General features: G+C 46.1%; 1 protein-coding gene across 1 annotated transcript in view; it reads right to left on the bottom strand.

The window, feature by feature from the left end:
• LOC135899222 (glutamic acid-rich protein-like) overlaps positions 1-19,768 on the bottom strand; it is a 57,633-nt gene that overhangs the window by 4,643 nt on the left and 33,222 nt on the right. Inside the window, exons 8-15 of the mRNA XM_065428488.1 lie at positions 8,685-8,854; positions 7,944-8,043; positions 7,022-7,107; positions 4,264-4,362; positions 2,763-2,790; positions 2,618-2,676; positions 1,228-1,272; positions 649-795 (exon numbers count right to left, since the gene is read on the bottom strand). Coding sequence (XP_065284560.1) covers positions 649-795; positions 1,228-1,272; positions 2,618-2,676; positions 2,763-2,790; positions 4,264-4,362; positions 7,022-7,107; positions 7,944-8,043; positions 8,685-8,854 — 734 coding nt within the window. The remainder of the gene's footprint in view (positions 1-648; positions 796-1,227; positions 1,273-2,617; positions 2,677-2,762; positions 2,791-4,263; positions 4,363-7,021; positions 7,108-7,943; positions 8,044-8,684; positions 8,855-19,768) is intronic.

The following is a 19,768-nucleotide window of genomic DNA, read 5'->3' as shown; positions in this document are numbered from 1 at the left end:
TTGTTTGCCCACTACCACTGTGGGAGACCCCTCCCAAAGGAAAAGCATTATTTATTCTATGACCTTTGCCTGCGAATACTCCCCAGTAGCTATGGCATTTTGCTGCTAATTACAAAGAACCATATTTGATTCTTAGCCATCACCTTGGTAGAAACAGCACACAAAAATGCTCCAATACTTTTGAACGAGAAGAAAGAGGGTTAAGCGAGTGACCCGATTTTGTTAATCATATCATAAGAGGCCAACAAACAAAGGCACCAAGGACAACACAAGGGAAATTACTTGTGCTTACTAATTGAAATAAAGAAATTTAAATTAATGGAGATGAAAGTGGATGAAAAAACAACTTGCCACAGGTGGGGAACGATCCCACGTCTTCGCATTATGCGTGCGATCCTCTACCAATAGCTCAGTTGGTGGAGCATCCCACGCTAGTTGGTTGTACATGTTTAAGTGAAATGCGCTACTCAGTTACAAGAATGTATGGAAATTTCACACACAACGCATGCCAACAATGCACAGCATGACCTGCGTGCCTCTTTTGCTAAAGTTCTTGTAATCCTGTCACACGTTTCACTTCAGCTTTTCTATCTGCAGACGGTAAACACCAGTGATCAATGATCTGTCCTCTTTTTCTGGAAGGCCCACCTCTTTCATGGCTTCATCCGACTCGACATCCGTTTGGCAGACACTGCAGTGTAAGGTCCTCGCTGGAGGGACTGCCTTTTCTGCAGTGACTGTCTTTGTTGCTGCGGTCTTCTTAGATTCTTTGGTGTGTGATTCTGGCTTGGCATTCTGGACAAAAAGATGCTTCATAAGCTCACTGTGATCAGTACGAAAAGAGCAAAATTAAGTTAAAATGATGAGAAAAAGAAACGGCACTGACTGTCCACTAAGATTCATTGGAATGAACATGACAAAACTAGCTTCTCCATGAAACAAACTCGAAAAGGAGCTAGAACCAACTCATTAACCTCTCTTCAACAAATGTGCACATCTGTTGTCAAAAGTAGAGGCAAGGTGCAGAAACATTTTTGATGTGCTCATAAACAAATGAGAAAAAAGAAGGATCAGAAGCTCATCCTCAAGTTAAAGGTTTCCCGGAAGTGAGTTTGGGAGTGTACATTTTAATGGATCCATTAAATTTGAGCTTCGGAAAGCACATGGAACTTTAAACAAAAGGAAGAATGTAAGAAAAGAGCACAAGAATGTGCGGGGGCTCCCTACCTTCCTCAGTTCTTGCAGGAACTTGTGCTTCTTGCTTTTCTCATGCTGCAATAGAAGACGAGGAGGAGAAAAAAATGGTGGCACCAATCCAAGAGCACAACATCACATCACAAAGGAGGCCCCACCACTACAATCTCTGTCACGCAATGTGCCGCCACCCACGCAAACAGCAGCAAAAGGCATGTTACGAGAAAGGAGCAATGAAGCAATCACCAAATGGTTTGTGGTGAAACATACCGTATTTACTCGAATCTAATGCATACTTTTTCCCTGATAAAACGGGTAAAAAAATTGCATGCGTGTTAGAATTGAGTACGACCCTAAATCTGGGTCACCGTATCGCCATAGGCATTTCAAAATGGCCTCCTCACACGCACTTCAAGACTAGCTGCCGTAGCTTCCTCCATGTGCTGTAGTACGCATGCTTAGGTTAGTGCACCGTCCATCTTCCCGGTCTTCCTGTTTACTCTATCAGCATGCAAGAGATGACTGCAAAAACATGCAGAGTTCATCACGATGATGCAATTAAAAGGAAAGTGATCACGTGTGTGGAGACGGACGAAAATTGGGCCACATCACGGGCGTTCGGAGTTTCCGAAACTTGCGTGCGGGACTGGCACAAACAGGAGAAGCTTCATACTACGACAGCTGCTACGTACAGCATGGCCACGCGGCCCCTATCTTGAAAGCAATCTGCAATAGAGAGAGAATTTAAGCATCTAGGCGCACTGTACTGTGTTCTCGTCGCTAGTGCGCGTTGGCGTGAGAGACCGCACAAAAATCAATTCGCTCGCTCCTGTTACTGTACTTCCCCACTCCAGCATTTTGATAAAGAGTCTCCACGGTCATTGCGTGAGACATGTTCATGTTTGTGTGTGTGCGCGTGGCACCATGCTTTTTAATTTAGTTAGTAAGCGAATGTTCAAAAGTTTATACGGCCGATAAAACTACTAGCCTTAGTGTTCATATAGCTGTCTACTAATTTGCTATCGTAACTGATGCTTCCCCTTTAGGGCAAAACTGCAACTTTTTTTATTTATCGCAACTTTAGTGTATTGTGAGTAAATCCTTGTTTCTACAAATGAGAGAAAGTTGTATTCCTGTATGAAAAAATGAGGTGCGCAGTACCGTAAAGGCCTTTTTTTTTTAGGTCGTGCCAAACAGGCGCACATTACAATGGCGGGCATTTCTAAAATTTTTGGTCACAAAAAACGGGTGCGCGTTGCAATCGAGGGTGCGTTAGAATCGAGTAAGTATGGTACATAAGCAGCGACAGCTGAGGCAAAGTGACAATCTGGAGCAATGCGTGCACAATTGTGCCATTCGATTCTGCACACCCCTTCCCTGAAGACAGGACACCACTGAGTGAGCTGGGCCCCATGTGGCTCACCTGCTCTTTCACGCCCAACGATGGCAGCAGCAGCTGGCAAATATCACAATACAGCTTCGCTGCACAAATGGAGAAGAGCGTTCAATCGTCAGCTGAACCTTGAGAACAAGTAAGAAAGAAGACCAAGTGATTTGTAGAACCTTACGTTTTTGGGACTCTCTATCCTTGACCTCCTGTAAATAAATAAATAGTTTTGTAATGCCACCCCCTTGCTTACATTAAATGCAAATCCAGGCAAATACGGTAGGAGCAGTGCTGTCTACTTTCTTATAGTTCCCAGTTTATGCAGGTATGTTAGGTATACACTAAAAAAATTCAATTCTGGGGTTTTACGTGCCAAAACCACAATTCGATTATGAGGCATGCCGTAGTGAGGGACTCCGGATTAATTTTGGCCACCTGGGGTTCTCTAATGTGCACCCAATCCACAGTAAGGTGGGCACTCTAAGAGTAAAACCATTGCATACACGTCCCCCTCTGCCATATCTTTTGCAAGATCCATGGTTTAGTAGGCAGCCAACATCCTTTTCAGTGAGCCACGTCTTTGGTATAGGGGTCATGGAAGGAAGGCAGCTTTGCAAAGCCAAGCAGTAGCACAGCTTTAGCTCACTGTAGGAAAACACAATATGAAGAAGCTATGCACATGTTTTATCAGAGGAAATCTAGCCACCCTGTTATCAGCTTCGGAAAAAAGAAATGCCATGACACTAGTCTATGAGGAAGCCTGCCTGTGTGTTAGCTGTCCCTCGTATTGTCTTGTTGTTGGACTCCTGTCAAGGTCATGTAGAAGTAGCATCACTTTTACCGAATGAAACTCTCTGCACATCTTAACCACACTTGATAGAGTGCAGCCCAACTTGCATTGTTTTTCAATATATACAGTCAAATCTTGGTGATACCAGATAACAGTTGATCTGAATTTTGGGGCGATACGAATTTCGACAAAGTTTCTGCCAAAATGCATAAGTACAGCACATAGGTACAAGTCCCCTTGAATGCTATTTCGGAACGACTTGAACACTCTACTGGGCCACGATGGAAGGCACGAATTCCTGAGCCACCGTGAGACCTCTCTAACTGGGTAAGAGATCAACTGGGCTGTGGAGTACAGTTGCAAAGCGCGCATATGAAATCTTGGTCCTTTATGACCCTGACAGAGACTCGCATATTTGAAAAGCATTTACTGTAGCATGCAGTGGGCACAGGTAAAATAGATGAAGGAACAAGTACAAAGTCTTACGCATTTCGGAAGTGTCCACAGAACTAGGACTACGTGGTCCAGGACTACAAGGCCCAGAAAGCTAAACACTTTTTCAACTTAAAATGATTGCTATAAACAAGAATGTCTTGCCTTTCCTTTGGTTCTGTAATTGTGGTTTGCTATGGATTTTATGAATGTCGGATGACACCGATATATTTTGAGTTCACGAGAAATTCAAGTCCTTGAGATTTTACTGTACTTGCTTGCTGGGGGGCATTTTTGCCAGAACTAAGCCTCCTGCATGGAGTGTTGCGTTTTCTAGTGAAAAGGAACTTGTTAAATGAAAATGAACAAAGCACTATAGTCCTGATGGTAAACTTTGACCATCATCATGACCCTGAAATGGCAAGCAGCTCTCTAGTCGGTGAGAAGTCCCACAACTTACGGCAGGCTTGTCGTCGACCTTGCCATCCTTGGTCGGGGGTGACTTTTCGCCGCTGAGAAACTTGCGCAGCGCTGCTTTATGTCCCTCACTATTCAGGTGCTGCAAGGACAATGAGCGAAATTCTCATTTGATGCGAGCCTTCTCACATTCTGGTGATGACCAATCTGACAAAGTGTGCAGATTACTGGGCAGAGGTCCCCCCCTAAACCAACACAACCTGAAGGCAACAGTAAACAAAACATTACAGCTCAACAACCACGGTTGGTGGTTGTTGAGCTAAATGTTGCTGCTTCAACAGGACAACCCAGTATGAAACCATTCAAGATGTACTGATTGTAACCACGACAGATCTAGAAAAGGCCACAAGGATTGCAGCACGTGAGTGACCTCATACTGGAGTCCAAGTGTTTACAGTGCTGCTGCTCATTCACATGTTGTTAAAAGCCAACATGATTTTGACAGTGTAAGCTTGGCTGTTGGCCAGTCCAAGGTCTTCTTGCAAGATTTGCATGCAATGTCAGTAGTAATGAGTGATGTGAAAGTAGTGAAATATTTTAAATGACCAATTGGCCTGATGTTTGCCAAGTTCACTGCACACTTTGGGCTGTATTGACAGGCCGGGATAAAGCCAACGTTAAATAGCTCGAGCCAAGCCCAATATATATTCAACAAGGTCAGGCTGAAGATCTTGACATACAGTAAATTGGGGTGAATTTCATGCCAAGCTTGTATTACTCCTTACAACTGCACACTATGCAGAGAGAAAATCACAAGAGAAGCACTTTATCTTCCCGAGTACAAGACACATATTTCTCCAAAATTTGGCGGCATGTTTTATGTATGCATAAAACCTGCTGCACTGTCGTAACAAATATGCACATTTCCCCCCCTCCTCCCCCCACCCACCCCCCCGAGTACAATAAACTGTGTGCAACAGTATTCTTAAAAAAATCTAATCTTGTTTTAACAATGGAGCAGCCACGGCGACAGGTGCCAGCTCTGAGAGCTCACCATGTAGGCAGGGCGGCTACTGTAGCACTGCAGCCAGAGTAAAGGCTGCCACTGTGGCCTTTGTGATATATGTACCTCTGTGATTGGAGGTCATGTGTGCTAATTTGGTGTTATAGTGCAGTTTTTTTTTTTTTAATAAGACATTAAACCACAGCAGTAATGCAATAAATAAGAATAAAGCACCACAAGTTTTCATTGTTACACTGTGGCGCGGCACATCTGCTCGTTAAAAAAGCAGTATCAGTTCCCTATTATCATCTGTCGCCCATGCTAGAAATCTCAGCAGTCTAGCATTAGTTGCAGTGCTTCGCTACACGTATCGCCATACCATATCATGTAGCGATTAAAAATAAAACTCTCTAGTGTATACCGAATAATCAGCCATAATGAAGAATGGGGCTGACAGATGGAGTCATCAAGAATGACGAACCTTTGACGAAGATAGGTCCTCCTATCGAAACGGTGGCAAGCCTTTCCGAGGCACCTTATATTTGTTTGCAACCTTTATACCACAATAATCAGCCACTTACGCCCAGAACTATATACCACAGCACAAGGTTATTATCTGTGTATGCCTCGTACCTTCGGTAGTGCTGCAACCAGCTTGTGAGTTGGAGGTGAGAGCAGTGAAGCGAAGTACTGCATAGTGACACTAATGAAAGCTGGCAGGGAGCGCTTTGGTAGTCACAGTGCCGCAGAGGCTCCAACGCGGTATAGCCTGGTCCGGAATTTTGCGCACATGGTTTGTCCTTCACGTCGGATTAGAGTGTGGCGCCTCGTCACCTACGGAGTGCAGCTTCAACATGCATCAGCAGTGCTTACACAACCCTATTGCTTTGCTGGTGATTTCACCAACTAAGAAAACTGCTGTGCTAAGCAGCGCCGAAAGGCAATGGCGTCGACGGGTGAATCTTGCTTTGGTCCGGCGTGAGACACCCAGCATGAAGCAGAAGGCCTTCACGCATTCTCGGCGCAAGCGGTGAACTCTGTCGCTAGCATTTCTGAAACTGAGCGTGTCGCAGCTCAATCAGCTGCCCAAGACACTACGGAGTCGGATCAAAATCCTCGTACTGTCGCCAAAATGACCCAACAGCTGGGCACCGTTTGCCAACAGGACGCCGTAAGCCAAGCAAACCTGCAATATGGTCTCTGACCTGCAAATTGTGCGCCTCTCGCAACAGCGTACCTGAGTTCCCAATGCAAACATGCAACAGCTTCTGTGAAAGCACGTTTCACTTTCGTGCTCTGCCAATTCCTATGAAAGAGGGATCAACCCTAATTTACTTCCCTTCCTTTTTGCTGAACAGCCCATTTTCGGTGGCGACATGCATGCTCTGCTTTGGTTGTACCATGGCTGGAGATGTTGTAAGCGGTAGTCTAGAGGAGAGGCATTTGTGTGTATGACCTTGACTCTCTCGCTCCAAGTGCAGTTCCCTCGAGTGGAAGGGGGTGCACGCAGCCTTCCGTTTAAAATTTTGGCCATTTTCGTGCACAACCATTTCATACTTAGCAGACATGATTGTCACTGCGTGATCTGTGCAGCACACCTGTTTGTTTGCAATGCCCAGATCAGGTGAGGGACCCTTTAAAGGCAAGATTACGAACAACGAATTCATGTGTACTGCTTTGAAAACATACAGGCAGAGCACTGTATTTCGAGGGCTCCCTGCATTCAGGCGAAACGTAATGCACGGAGAAAGGCGAGACCTTCGCCACAAACAATGCAGCAACCAAACCGTGAACTCACTTCGTTCAGCTCAAAGGCAGACTTTCCAAACATCTGGCAGATGTCGCACATGTAAGGTACTGGTTTTAAAGCAGGTGTCTTCTTGTCTGCAAGCAGCAAGCACATACGATCAGTTTAGGCACTAAGTTGCTACTCTTGCTGCATGGTGTCCAACCAGACCACAGCAATTTATTGAAAAAGCACAATGCACACACTTACACAGCAGGAAGAACTGCACTGTCTGTTGCACCAGTCAAAGCAAAAACAATCACCAAGAGGGATAGTTCCAGTACAAGCTCATTGATACGATCCCATTACGTCAGATTTTCTGGTGGCAACATTCGCAATCGCAAACACAGAAAATGGCCCAATACAGTTACGCTTTTTTTTACCGATTCATATGCTCCTGGGAAACACAATCTTTCGGCACTAATGTTCAGTACATCACCAACCTGTGATTGTGTGATGCTCTTTCTGGCTGCTACATCCCACATAAAGAAGAGAAAATATGCGAGGTGCACATGATCGAGAACAGTAGGCGCCCGCATCAGTGGCTTGCCCGCAATACTCGCCCACCTGTCTCACATGAAATGCTAGCATGGCCAGTATCAATGCCAGCATGCATTGTTTCCTATGCTGGTACCAGCAAATCTGCTCCTGGGTCGTCGCTACCACCACCAAACCTATTGCAATAAGCACTTTCATCTATCTGTTTCACAGTGCATAGGGCGTAGTGCCGTTGTAAGCATACTGCACGCTTTTAGCAGGTGATAACCAAAATGGACCGCTATTCACTGCTGCAGGCGGCATAAAGTGACTGGCAAATTGACTGTAAAATAATTAGACTGTGCTAGAAGAAATGAGAAGGAACTGACTTACATACATGGCCATCATTGAAAAGCAAGAGCCACACTGAGAAATGTCTGCAGCAGAGAAGACCTACCTTTCATTGGCCGGTGGGAACGGCTAAACTCCATCTCATTGCGCCTGTCTGGGCGTTCATTCAATTGATCGAGCAGGCCAAGCTGGTACTTGTCCCGCACCTGCAACCACCAAGACACTCAGGCCAGGCAACTATTTACAATGAGAGGTGAATTTCGATCAGGCCCGGATAACAGCACAAAACTTCATGCCAGCTGAGCTGAAGCCATGATCTCGTCAAGATCATGCCCCAGGTCAAGCCACCAACAATGCTCTCTGTCATCCTGCGACCAAGTGTCACATCACGGCCATATTCAAAGGTATGGTCACAACGTGACAGTAGCAAGTGTCCGCATGCAGCTGCAAGCTATGCTCAGGGCAAGAAGAGATAATCAAACCATGGTCCTCGTGGAGCTTATGCACCTCGTGCGTACAAAAACAAAGTGTTTTCTTTTTGTACATGAATACACGAGGCCTGGCTGGCATCAAGGGTAAGGATGGAGCTGACATGTGCCTGCCGGGAGCACTGCGTGCACCCGGCAAGGCACAGTACTCCGGCATGACAGCCAGTGACCTGCAAGGAAACAGAAGTTGTGTAAGCCACACACTGGCAAATGTAGGCTGTAGCATTTACTCTTGAAAATGCAGAACCACTGCAGCAAAGCACAATTTGCTGCTGCATGCAACTCACCTGTGCTATGGTGCGCGCTGCTGGCAAACCTTCCAACCTGCCCAGGGAGGGCTGAGTGCATGAGGTATTCACCTTCGTGCTGTGGGTGCCATTGTCAGCTCCTTTGTTGTTCAGCGCATTGTCCTGCTCCTTGTCATTCTTGCCCTTCTCTTTGTCCTCTTCCTTGTCCTTCTCCTTGTCATCGTCCTTGTCATCGTCCTTTTTCTTGTCCTCCTTGCCCTTATCCTTCCCAGTCCTAACGTCTGAACATAGCACAAAAAGCAGACTTGTAAGCGCTCATAGTTGGCATGGTCAATAATGACGCAGTTAGCTATAACAATGCTGTTTACACTATAAAGCCACCTAAAGAAGTTATTGCGTAGCTGGGTGTTCAATTCTTAGGACATTCAAGAGTTACTACAGATAGACGGTCAAAGATACAACAGGAGTACCGACAGAAAATATTTTTTGCCATTCTTTATTTCTTTGGTGGATAGCTATCAGAACAGTAATTCCACTATGAGTCGCTATTCATTGAGAGTGCAACAAATAATTACATTAACTTTTGAAAGGGTCCTGAACCACCTTTCTTTGAAGCCTTAAAAATGCCTTGGGATTAGTATTGGGCCTCCAAGAAACACATTACCTAAAGAGTGTTTCCAAAAGACCTAGTACGAGCACAATATTATGAGCACAATATTCATCTCATTCCTTCTCAATGCCCTGTTGTGAAGGAGATGGCCGCTATCTGTTCTGGTGCCCTATCTATAGCGTTATGTCACCTGGCTTCAATGTTGTGTTTCCTCTTTCAGTGTAAATTGAAGGGTGCTGTTGTCAACACATACTTTTTAGTCGCTGTTACTTTAGGTTTGTTCAATTCAGGAAAGGTGCACCGTCACCACCTGCACTTTTTCATTTGTGGAGCCGGTTGTGGCATGCTGGGCTACACCCCCTCACTGCTAAGGGTGCATTTCACCGTGGAATCACCTTGTCTTGTACCTCGTGCAATTGAGGATGCGAGTGCAGGGTCTGTTGCGGTAGTTCAGACAATTGAGGCCCTAGGTGCAGCACACCGTAAGAATAGGTGAAAAAGGTGCAAAGAAACTTGGTTGAATTGAACAAATCTTATAGTAACGCTGGTCATCACTTTGCTGCGCTACAATGTACTGGAGAGCTGCACATGGCTGTTTTACTCTCATACCAAGTGGCATGAGTAGTACAGTTCCTTTCGTGCTTACCTCTGTGGCAATCACGTAACTTCCATGGCTTAGCCAAAACATCGTCATTGCTCACATGATTATGTTGGCAGCACGCACTTCGGCGTGGCAATGGACGCCCTACTCCAGAATTTAGTTGAAAGGATTCCCAATGTTGCGGCCTTCGACCATAATTGCAACACACCTCGAAGGTGTGTAACTCTGGAAGCAGATGGCTTGTTCCAGTCAGATGTTGGCGCACGCGCCTGGAGCCACGGCACCCACAGAGACCAATCAGAGCATGCAGTTCTCGACATATGTCGATAACATGAGAGCTTGTGGGGCCATCCTGCAGTGGTCGCCGTATCTACACTAGGCAGCAGGTGCAGCTGACGCAGCTATGCACAACTGCTGTGCACTTGCTATGTGCATGGCAGCGTTGGAGTGCGCGCTCGTGTGCTCCAGTCTGGCCGTGCTGCGAACCACGGTGTAGGAATAATTTAGGTGCTGACACTCGCCGCTCCCCGTAGAGAGAACGCGCGGGCAGATTGTGTTCGCAGATGACCTTGAATCGGCGGTAGTTTTCGCCGCAAGGGTACAGATGGCGCTGTAGTATGGGAGCCCAGGGGCTCGCGCTGCCCGCTCGGGTGCGTTCAGAAATTTTCACGCCACGCGCGGGGTGAATACACGTGGTACTATAGGTGCAGAAGTGTACTTGCTGAAACTCGTGTGTGTGTGTGTGTGTGTGTGAAGGCTTCTCCGGATTCTCGAAAAGTGTTTGGTTGTGCCTGTCAGTCCTGTGAGTGCATTGTTCGGCTGATTGGTATTCTGCTGGGATTCACTCAACGTATACCACGCCGCGTCATGTGACGCCGAGTGCAATTAGTTGCGCTCAGGCTTGCTGCGCTTCAAAATGGGCAAGAAGTGCTTTGTACCAAATTGCAAGTCGGGGTATCGGACATGCACGGAGCGTGTGTTGCTTTTCAAGGCTCCGCGTGAACCCGAACGTTTAGAAAAGTGGCGACGGGCGATTCCGAGAGCAGACAGAGTTTTGCAGCCTACCGACCACGTGTGCGCGAAGCACTTCCCGAATGAAGTGATCTCTGCAACATATCACGCGGAATACAAGGGGAACGTCCTTCTGCACGCACAAAAAAAGCCGGTGCTCTCACCCGACGCTGTGCCTAGCATTTTCCCGAATTGCCCAGGATACTTGACTGTGCAGCAAAAAACGAGAAAACCTCCGCGGAAACGGCAGGCTCTGCCGCCGACTTCTCAGAAGCCTAAGAAGCAAGGACAGCCAGAAGCGTCGAATGCTTCTGAAGAGCTACACCTGGCCGTTGAAAATACACCAAGTTTATTGCTGGTTGACACAACAAGTTCAAAATATTCTGATGCCGAATCAACAGACGCACCTTGTAAGAGGCCACGCTTGGATTTCAGCAGCGTCGCGCCCCCTCCACGTGAAGAAAAGGATCCTTTTCAACACGATACTGACACATTGAGTGGCACATGCACTGCCGACGCACCTAGTCACACAGCTGAAAAGGTAATTTCCTGTTTTAAATTCAGGTGGCATTCCTCCAGCCGCTTCACCTAAGCTCACTAGGCGCAACAAATCATGATATTGTTCTACAATACCTACTGAGCGGAAATTATCGTAAATACGATACGGTTGCTGCAGCCGTGTTTTCTTCCCTTCAGTATATTTATTTGATTATAATTAATTAGCCAGGATCTCATTGGACATCTAAGAGCACAGTGTGCTAGTAATCGCATAAGCTTTGCTCACTATTAGGTGCCATCCGGAAAGTGCACATTCATTTATTTAATTTCAGCGCCGTTCAGGCGTTAAAGAAGAGGTTGGTAACAGGAAAATTTTAGATTAATAAGAAATAATAAAATAGTAAGAAACATATAACACCGACTTGTTAAGAGAAGTAATGACATAATATAGATGACGTAAACGAAACTTTGGCTTAGTTCGGACGGCAGAAACATTCCTAATTCTATCATTTCTTTTCATTCAGCAACAAGTTTCTTCCTCATCTCAAAAAACTACGGAGCAAGAGAGAAGTCATGGACCAACGCAAGAGCAGCGACCCACCGAGTCCCTGTTCCTCCAGGACGGAGGACAGCAAATGACAATTTCCGCTCTGTCAGGCTGTGCTTCCAGCGTTAAACTCCCAAGTGAAGCCTGGGCAGTCCAAGTTTCTGACAGATTTGGGGTTAAATCTGTTGTTTTCAGTGAGCTAGAATTGCCGAAAGAGAGTAACCAGGCGCCTTTTCATAGAAAAGTACTAGAAGTAACCACATCACATAATGACTCCTTGTCAGTGAAATGTTTTGTTTATGGCCGTTTTGTTAACGTACAGACCATAAGTTCTGGTTTGCCCATGAATTCCCTAGCTGATATAGAGTGTGCAGTACGGGTCTTTCATGAAATGCATGTGTGTGCAGGTGGTCCCAGTGGTGAAATGTACAATAATATACGCCCCGAGTGCGCATATATTGACAAATGTGGAACCTGGCGGCACAACTGTTGCCTACTAGTGACAGAGAGTACAAGTTGCAATGCATGTGCTAAGTTAAAAGATGTACTTCGTATTCATGCTGCACGAAAGAAAAAGAATTCTCAACTGAAACACATTCGCATTCCGGCCAGTCCATCGAAAAAAACACGCATTGAAATGTTGCGGCGCGCCAGGATTGCCTGCTAAAAGTCAAAAGTGCGGCTTCAAAAACAAAAACATAATCTTGAACAAGAATTGGCTAACTGCAAATCAAAACTACTAGAAATCAGTAATGAAACACTCGAACGCCTTTCCAGAGAAGCAAACCTTCCTGAAGCGCAAAAGCTGGTGTTGAAAGAGTGTGTAGCTGCAGGCAAAGCTCGCTCAAAAAACGGTAGAAGATACTCAGATGACTGGATCTTGCTCTGCCTTCTCCTCCATATTAGGTCACCTGGAGGATACAGATTCTTGATGGAGAGTGAAATTCTCGCCTTGCCTTCAGTACGAACAATACACCGCTACATCTCATTGGTGGGCTTTAAAACAGGCTTTGATAGTAAGTTCTTCATAGCCTTAAAAAAGAAACTTGAAAAGAAAGATGACTTCAAGCGGCACGGTATTATCATCTTTGATGAGATGCAAGTCCGTAAAAGTAAGGCTGTCAACTCAAAGACAATGACCTACGTCGGTCTGGCATCAGAGACGGAAAACAGTACCGAGCTTGCAGACCATGCTCTTGTTTTTATGTTCTGCCCTTTTGGTGAAAGTTATGCTCAGCCAATAGGTGTTTTTGCAGCAAAAGGTGCCACGAGGGGTACTATTCTTGCACAGTTGCTCCTTCAGGCAATTTTACTTATGGAGGAAGCTGGAGCAAAAATTCATGGGTTTGTTTGTGATGGAGCTTCGACAAACAGGACTATGTGGCGAACACTGGGTATAAGTGGGTCACTAGAAGCCTGCCGGAACTCCTTCACACATCCAAGCGACCCCACACGAAAAGTTTTTGCATTTTCTGATGCTCCACACCTCTTTAAATGCATCAGGAACCGTCTTTTGCAACAAAGGTACCTGAAAAAGGAGGGACGTTGGATTAGGTGGGAGGACTATGCAGCAGTTTATAAAGAAGACCAAGCGAATGTTGGAGCTTTGAAGGTGTGTCCAAAAATAACACATTCCCACATTTATCCAAGCAACTGTGAAAAGATGCGGGTAAAGCTTGCCACGCAAGTGTTCAGTCGCTCGATGGCAGCAGGTATTGAATTTTACAGAAACCGTGGTGTGCGCAGTCTGGGAGACACTGAAGCCACGCAAGAATTCACATTGTTTCTTAATAATCTTTTCGATGCCTTGAACCGGCGGTTTCCTCATGAAGGTGTCACAAAGCAGGGCTCTGACCTAGGCATTCTGTCACGTGGGGTAGAATGGTTGGATAACTGGGAAAAAGAGCTGCAGAGTGGAAATATCACGAAAGATATGTTCCTGACAAAAAGCACTTCTGAAGGGCTCCGAGTTACCTTGAGATCAACTAAAGAGCTTTGTGAGGTTCTTTTGCATCAGTACGAGTTCAGATACGTTCTTACAAATAAAATGAATCAAGATCCGATCGAAAGATTCTTTGGCAAGATAAGACTTGCTGGAAGCCAGAATGACCATCCTTCAATGCCAACATTTATGCAAGTGTACAATACAATGTCCATTTACAGCCTTCTGAGGCCTCCCAAGTTTGGCAATTGCTGCGTGGTCGATGAGAAGCCATTACTAGACGCATCAGACTTCAGAGCCCTGATCGAACTAGGCAGTGCAAGCAACTCTTCGCCTGGCTTCATTGATCAGCTAAAAGAAAAGCTTGATAAACTGATTCTTGTTGAGGACTGGGAATGTGAGGATGTTATCACAGTAAACGGAAAGGATACAGCGCAAGTCATTGACTGCATACTTTACTATGTGGTTGGATTCTTGAGCCGAAAGTTGATGAAAGCCACCACGTGCGATTGTTGCCGGTCTGCTTTTACCATTCCGCAAAACAGCTCTGCTGAAGCATCCCTGACCAACACAAAGAGCAGGGGTGGACTGTTGCACCCCAACGCGAATCTCTTTGAGCTGTTGAGAGTAGCTGAGGAGCACTTTGCAAAAAATGCCGACAGTCAGTCTGTATACTGGGAAACGGTGGAGCATGTGCTTGACACAAAGACCTTGACTTTTCCATGTGCTCAGCACAAAGAAGAGGTCATTGCACAAATTCTGCACTATTTCTTAACCATGAGAATGAGGCAGCACTGCAAAGCTGCAACCATGAACTTGAAAAAACAAGCTCAAGAGAAAAAAAAGCTTGCGAAACTTTGTTCATCCTGAATCGTGTTGCCAAGTTTACAGAATGTACTAATTTTGTTAGATTTTTTGTGAATGTATGTATTAAACAGTTTGTGCCATGCAATGTATAGTTTTGTAACAGAATAAATTATATGTTCAGCCCCCCTTTCAGCATGCCATTCCTAATATTCTACACAAATGTAAGAGCACTGTACACACCACCAGACCTACTTCAGGTCGGACATTTTTTTTTCTAATATAAGAGCGCGCATTGTTCTCTTGAAATGACAGAGTAGAATAGAAAAATTATGCCCATTCATGGGCAACTAGCGCAAGATATACTGCTTTGAGAGTTGCGATGGATTTAGCCGTGTGACATGCCCTTCATCAAGCTGTACTGCACACGGCTTGCAGTACTGGCGCAAAGTATAACCGCCATCGCCTTAACACTGAGCAGAAGCCTGCGTAGGGGTCGCGTGTCGAGCGAAGTTTGTAACCAAGTACATGTGTAAGCTAGAGGTGCAATGGTTCAAGGTGCTTTGAGGACGTTTATTTTGTAAAGAGGAAGATGAGCAGCGACGGCAGCCGCACCGCCAGCGCACAGCGCGAGATTGCTGGGTTGACCACCGAAGCTCGGAACGGCATTTTGGCTAGCTGTCCTTACGCTATTTCCCCGAAAATCCGGCTACAATTTATTTATTTTTGCTTTAATTAGCTAACATTGGCGGGCGCAACTAGAAAATACGATTGATACACTGGCTTCAACGTATGCTAGATACCAGATCTATAATAAAAACGTCGTCGAGAAATCAGTTGCACATTCATTTAGATAATCAGTCTTGTTACTGCAGAATCCCGGTGTATTCATGCCTGTGCATACTTTTCTATATACCCCGATATCGAGCTCGACAAACGAGCAACGCTTAGCATCGATAACCTACGCAGCGCAAATCCGAGAGCCTCCACCTACTAGCGCCACCTGTCGCCGGGAAACGGAAACAGCGCCGGCGGCGAACACAACCAGGACGGTGCGCCGGCCGCAGTGTCAACACCTAAATTATTCTTACACCGTGCTGCGAACCGACTTAGTCCTGCAGGGATAGTAGACAATTTTAAATTGCACATTTTGAAGCGTTATCAATAGCTCAATACTGATACGTGTACTTGTTTATCACTGAACCTCTTCTTTGACGACTTCGGTGATCGAGGCCACTTGAGGCTGCAACCTCGGGTAAAACTTCTGTAGCTCTTCCCATATGACCGCTCTGATAGTCTCGCGGAGATCGTCAGTGGCCAGTGATTGAATGCCGGTGTAGTTTGTAGAGTTAGTGCGGTGGTTAAATTGGCGGTACCACATTTCTAGTGTTTTCTTGATGCGAAGAAACTCTTCTATGGTCTCTGGTGGGCTTCGTATCATTGCGCCGAAAAGTTCTTCCTTCACACCACGCACAAGTAGGAAGACTTTCTTCTCCTCGGGCATATCCGGGTCGGCGTGGCAGAACAGAAGGCTAATTTCTTCCGTCGCAATCTTCCTAGATTTCGTGAAAGCCTTCGACAAGGTTCCTCACAAGCACTTGCTACTAAAACTTTCTTGGTTAAACTTGCATCATAACATACTAACCATTGTGAGGCACGGCAGGGGTAGCATACATGTGGTTGGGGCTTACGTTTTGTGTGGTTTAAGGCAAGTTGAATGCTTGAAACTAATTGAAGTTAGCAAGACTCAATGGCCACGACACTGATAAGCAATGTGACCAAAGTTTCGTTCCTACATGGGTAGGGATGGCCGACTGTGAGCAGATGATAGTTGGCATCTCTCGGAAGTGCGCAATTCTTATAGAACTTTAGCATGTTTAGTTAACTGCATGAATTAAATGACACAATAACAGTACGGAGAAGCAAAGTGATCCGAACACCCTTACTGACTGCCGTAAGCTGTCAGCCAATAGCAGCCATCCATGGGAATCTGCTGTATGACGAAACATGGCAGCTGCCAGCAGTTTTCAAACGTGTGAGGAGAAGGCCTCTGTTTGAAAAGAATGTGTTTAAGGGATAGGTTACCTTGTGCTGTGCTTCTGAACCTCATGCGCCATCCATGACTGCAAAATTTGGCTGAGATGTTCACAGTTGTGTACGCTATCTGCTGAATGTTTTTTCACCAAGTCCGAGAGATGGTTTCGGGCCGCTTTAATGCTACCAGTGCAGTACCAAGTGCATGTGGCTTTAGACATGAAAGAGAAGACTCATCACTTCGCCAAAATCTGATCTGACAGTCTCGTGGCATCAACAAAACGAATAGGTGAACACCATGCTTCCGAAAGCAAAGTCCGTTCAGCAATTGATGGGTCAAGAAAGGAGCACAGGTCCCCTGCATTTTCAAGAGAACTGTACATGTGTAATGGCCAATTTGGCAACTTTTGGCAACACAGTAATTGCAATAGACTTCAACCACCACATTGGGCTGCCTGGTTCACTCTCGAGTTGTTTGTGATACTGCATGACCGCCACCTCCGCTTTCGGTCAAGAGAATAATCTCTTGCTACATGTTCGAAGTCATGCTGTACTTGGCGCTAGTTTTTAATGGGTCACATAAAATGTGCTGTACTTATTTATTTGTGGCACTCTTGACGATTGAGGCGTCGCACCTTGATTAATGGAGTCGCTGACAGCTACATATCAAAAATAGTGGGACACAATATTTTGTCAGTAGTCGTACCCACCAGCAACGGTACCATTTTCTAAATATATATTGGATTAACAGTGAGCAGCCGAAGCACCGTCAACTTTTTAATGTGTTCTATGGTAAAATAAACCGCTTATTACAATGCTCCCATGTCCACATCATCACTTATAAATAAGTCCGGCTACTGGGTATGTCCGCCGAGAGGAAGAAAAACTACAAAATCTTCGGATGGGTTGGGGGGGGCATGCACTGCTTTGTTACGCATGCTTTTGCGCTGCGTACCCTGCATGGCATGTGTTTGTCACATAGTGTCTCTAAAAAACAAGAAAGAAAAGAAGTGAGATCTTTTGCCACACCTGCCTTTGTGCCGTGCAGCCCGCCTTTGCTTTGTGCCGCACACCTTGCAGGACGTGCCTCTGTTGCATCGGATCAGTGGCCTTACCCACTTCTTTCCCATCTCCCTTCCACCTTGTCGCAGACATAGGAGGAGTGGAGAGGCGATGAAAGTGTGCCATGAGGGGCGTGTGGCACAAAAATGTGTGTAGTGATGGGGCTCGCACTTTGTTTTTTGTCCCATAATGTTGCATTCCTTTTTTTTCCCGCACAGACGCCTTGTAGATAGATTTCGTTGTTACAGCCAATAATGTGGCACGGGAATATTGTAGTAAGCAATTTATTTTACCACAGAACACACACAAAAGTTTACAGTGCAGCAGGTGCTCATTGTTACATCCGAGTATATTGGCAAAACCAGTAATGCTATAAATAGGTTGTAGGGTACTTACTTCTGTCTTATTAAATTGTTTTCTTTTTTTGTGCAACCCGGTTACAGTTGTAACAATTATTGGTTATAATAACAGGATTTTCTTGGCACTTTAATTTTGTTAAGTGGGTTCAATTAAGTGGGTTCAACTGTACTAGTACAAGCCAGTGCAGCCAGGCAGAGGCACTGTAATACTACTTAACCGGAAGCAATAAGTGCCATGCCCCCGCAAGCTCGGCCTAAGACAGAAAACATGAAAAAGATGGGACGGTTCACAAACTGGACAGCAGGCATTGCCCACACAGTCTATACTTCATGTGTTCTGTCTTTAGTTCTGTAAAGATATCACACAATTCAAGCAGCTAACTAACCCAGCTTTCTGCTTTAAGTACTGTTTGGCTCTCATACGAGGTTTGCACCATGCAGTTCACCCGTAACGTTGCTGAAAATGTCTGCAAATCTGACTAACAGCCATATCTTGATATATACTGGTTAATTTTAAACTTTATATGTACAATACAGTGGAATCTCGATGATACGATTACGGCTAATACGAATTTCTGGATGATACGAATTTTTCTTTGGTCCCGGCCGAGCCCCATTACTTTGCAACGTGCTAAAGAACGGTTGTTACAAATCAATTTTCGACCCGCGTCGGTTGATACGAAAATTACCGAAGACACTTTGGAAATTCTAAAGTGTGCTTGGCGAAAGCCAGACGCTGCTGCCGTCTGCGCTCCGCTTTTCTGGCTTTGCTGTTCGGTGAAATGGCCAGTCACTGCTGCCGTCTGCGCTCCAATTCACTCGCTTTGGTGTTCGGCGATATCGCCTGTCGCTGCTGCCGCTTTCGTTCTGCTTCCCTGCCTTTGATACCTGGCGATCTAATCAGTTGCTGTTGGCGTTTCCGTTATGCCTCGCGTGCTTTCGCATCTGGTGACATGTTCAGTAGTCGCATGGCATTCGCTCCTTGTTTTTCTGGCGTTTGGTGTTGGGAGAATCCGGCATCCGCTGCCGTTTCCCCAAACCGCTTGGCGCGCTATCACTGGGCCGCTCCGGAGCCATGCGTCACACCCACTCGACTGCAACAAGACGTCTGGCGAAGGAGCGGCAGTGCAGCTGCCACCGCCGACGCGTGCGCTCGTTCTGCCGTTACTGTGTGACGTCACGGTTGCTGTGCGCAGCTACGCCCTCCACCGGCGCGCCGGTTGCTAAGGAAGGGAGGAGGTTGCGCCGCTGCGTGGAGGAGAGGCCACAGTTGGCACGATTCCAGCGCACGGACGGACGCGACCGCGAGCTTGAGCCGCGGTCAGCTCATGCTCACTCATGACGGCCGCGAAAGAGAACAGCGCGCCGTCACGCGATTTCTCCCTTTCTCTTTTGGTGCGGAGGCGCGGACACGGCTCCGTACAGCGCGGAGGATGCGACTGGGCGCGAAGAGTTTGAAGCGGTGTCGTTTTTGTTGCTTTTGTGCTTTTGCTCCTTTTCCACGTGCCATCGACGGAGTAGCTGCTGTGCTTTGGGCCGCGTTCTTTGTGTTAGACGTGGGCGACGGTGAAGGACCAGTACTGGTGGCTGAAACGCTGCACTCGCTCGAAGTTCTGAGGCGTGCTATGGCCGCGGATGAAATCTGCGATGACACGTGCACGCGTTCTTATGGATTTGAACAGTCTGCTAATTGACCTGACAAAGAAAAAGAAGCAGAAGGACATTAG

Source organism: Dermacentor albipictus, chromosome 5, assembly GCF_038994185.2.
Source record: "Dermacentor albipictus isolate Rhodes 1998 colony chromosome 5, USDA_Dalb.pri_finalv2, whole genome shotgun sequence".
NCBI classification, from domain to species: Eukaryota; Metazoa; Arthropoda; class Arachnida; order Ixodida; family Ixodidae; genus Dermacentor; species Dermacentor albipictus.
The sequence above is the reverse complement of the archived record's forward strand: the minus strand, read 5'-3'. Positions and strand labels throughout refer to the sequence as shown.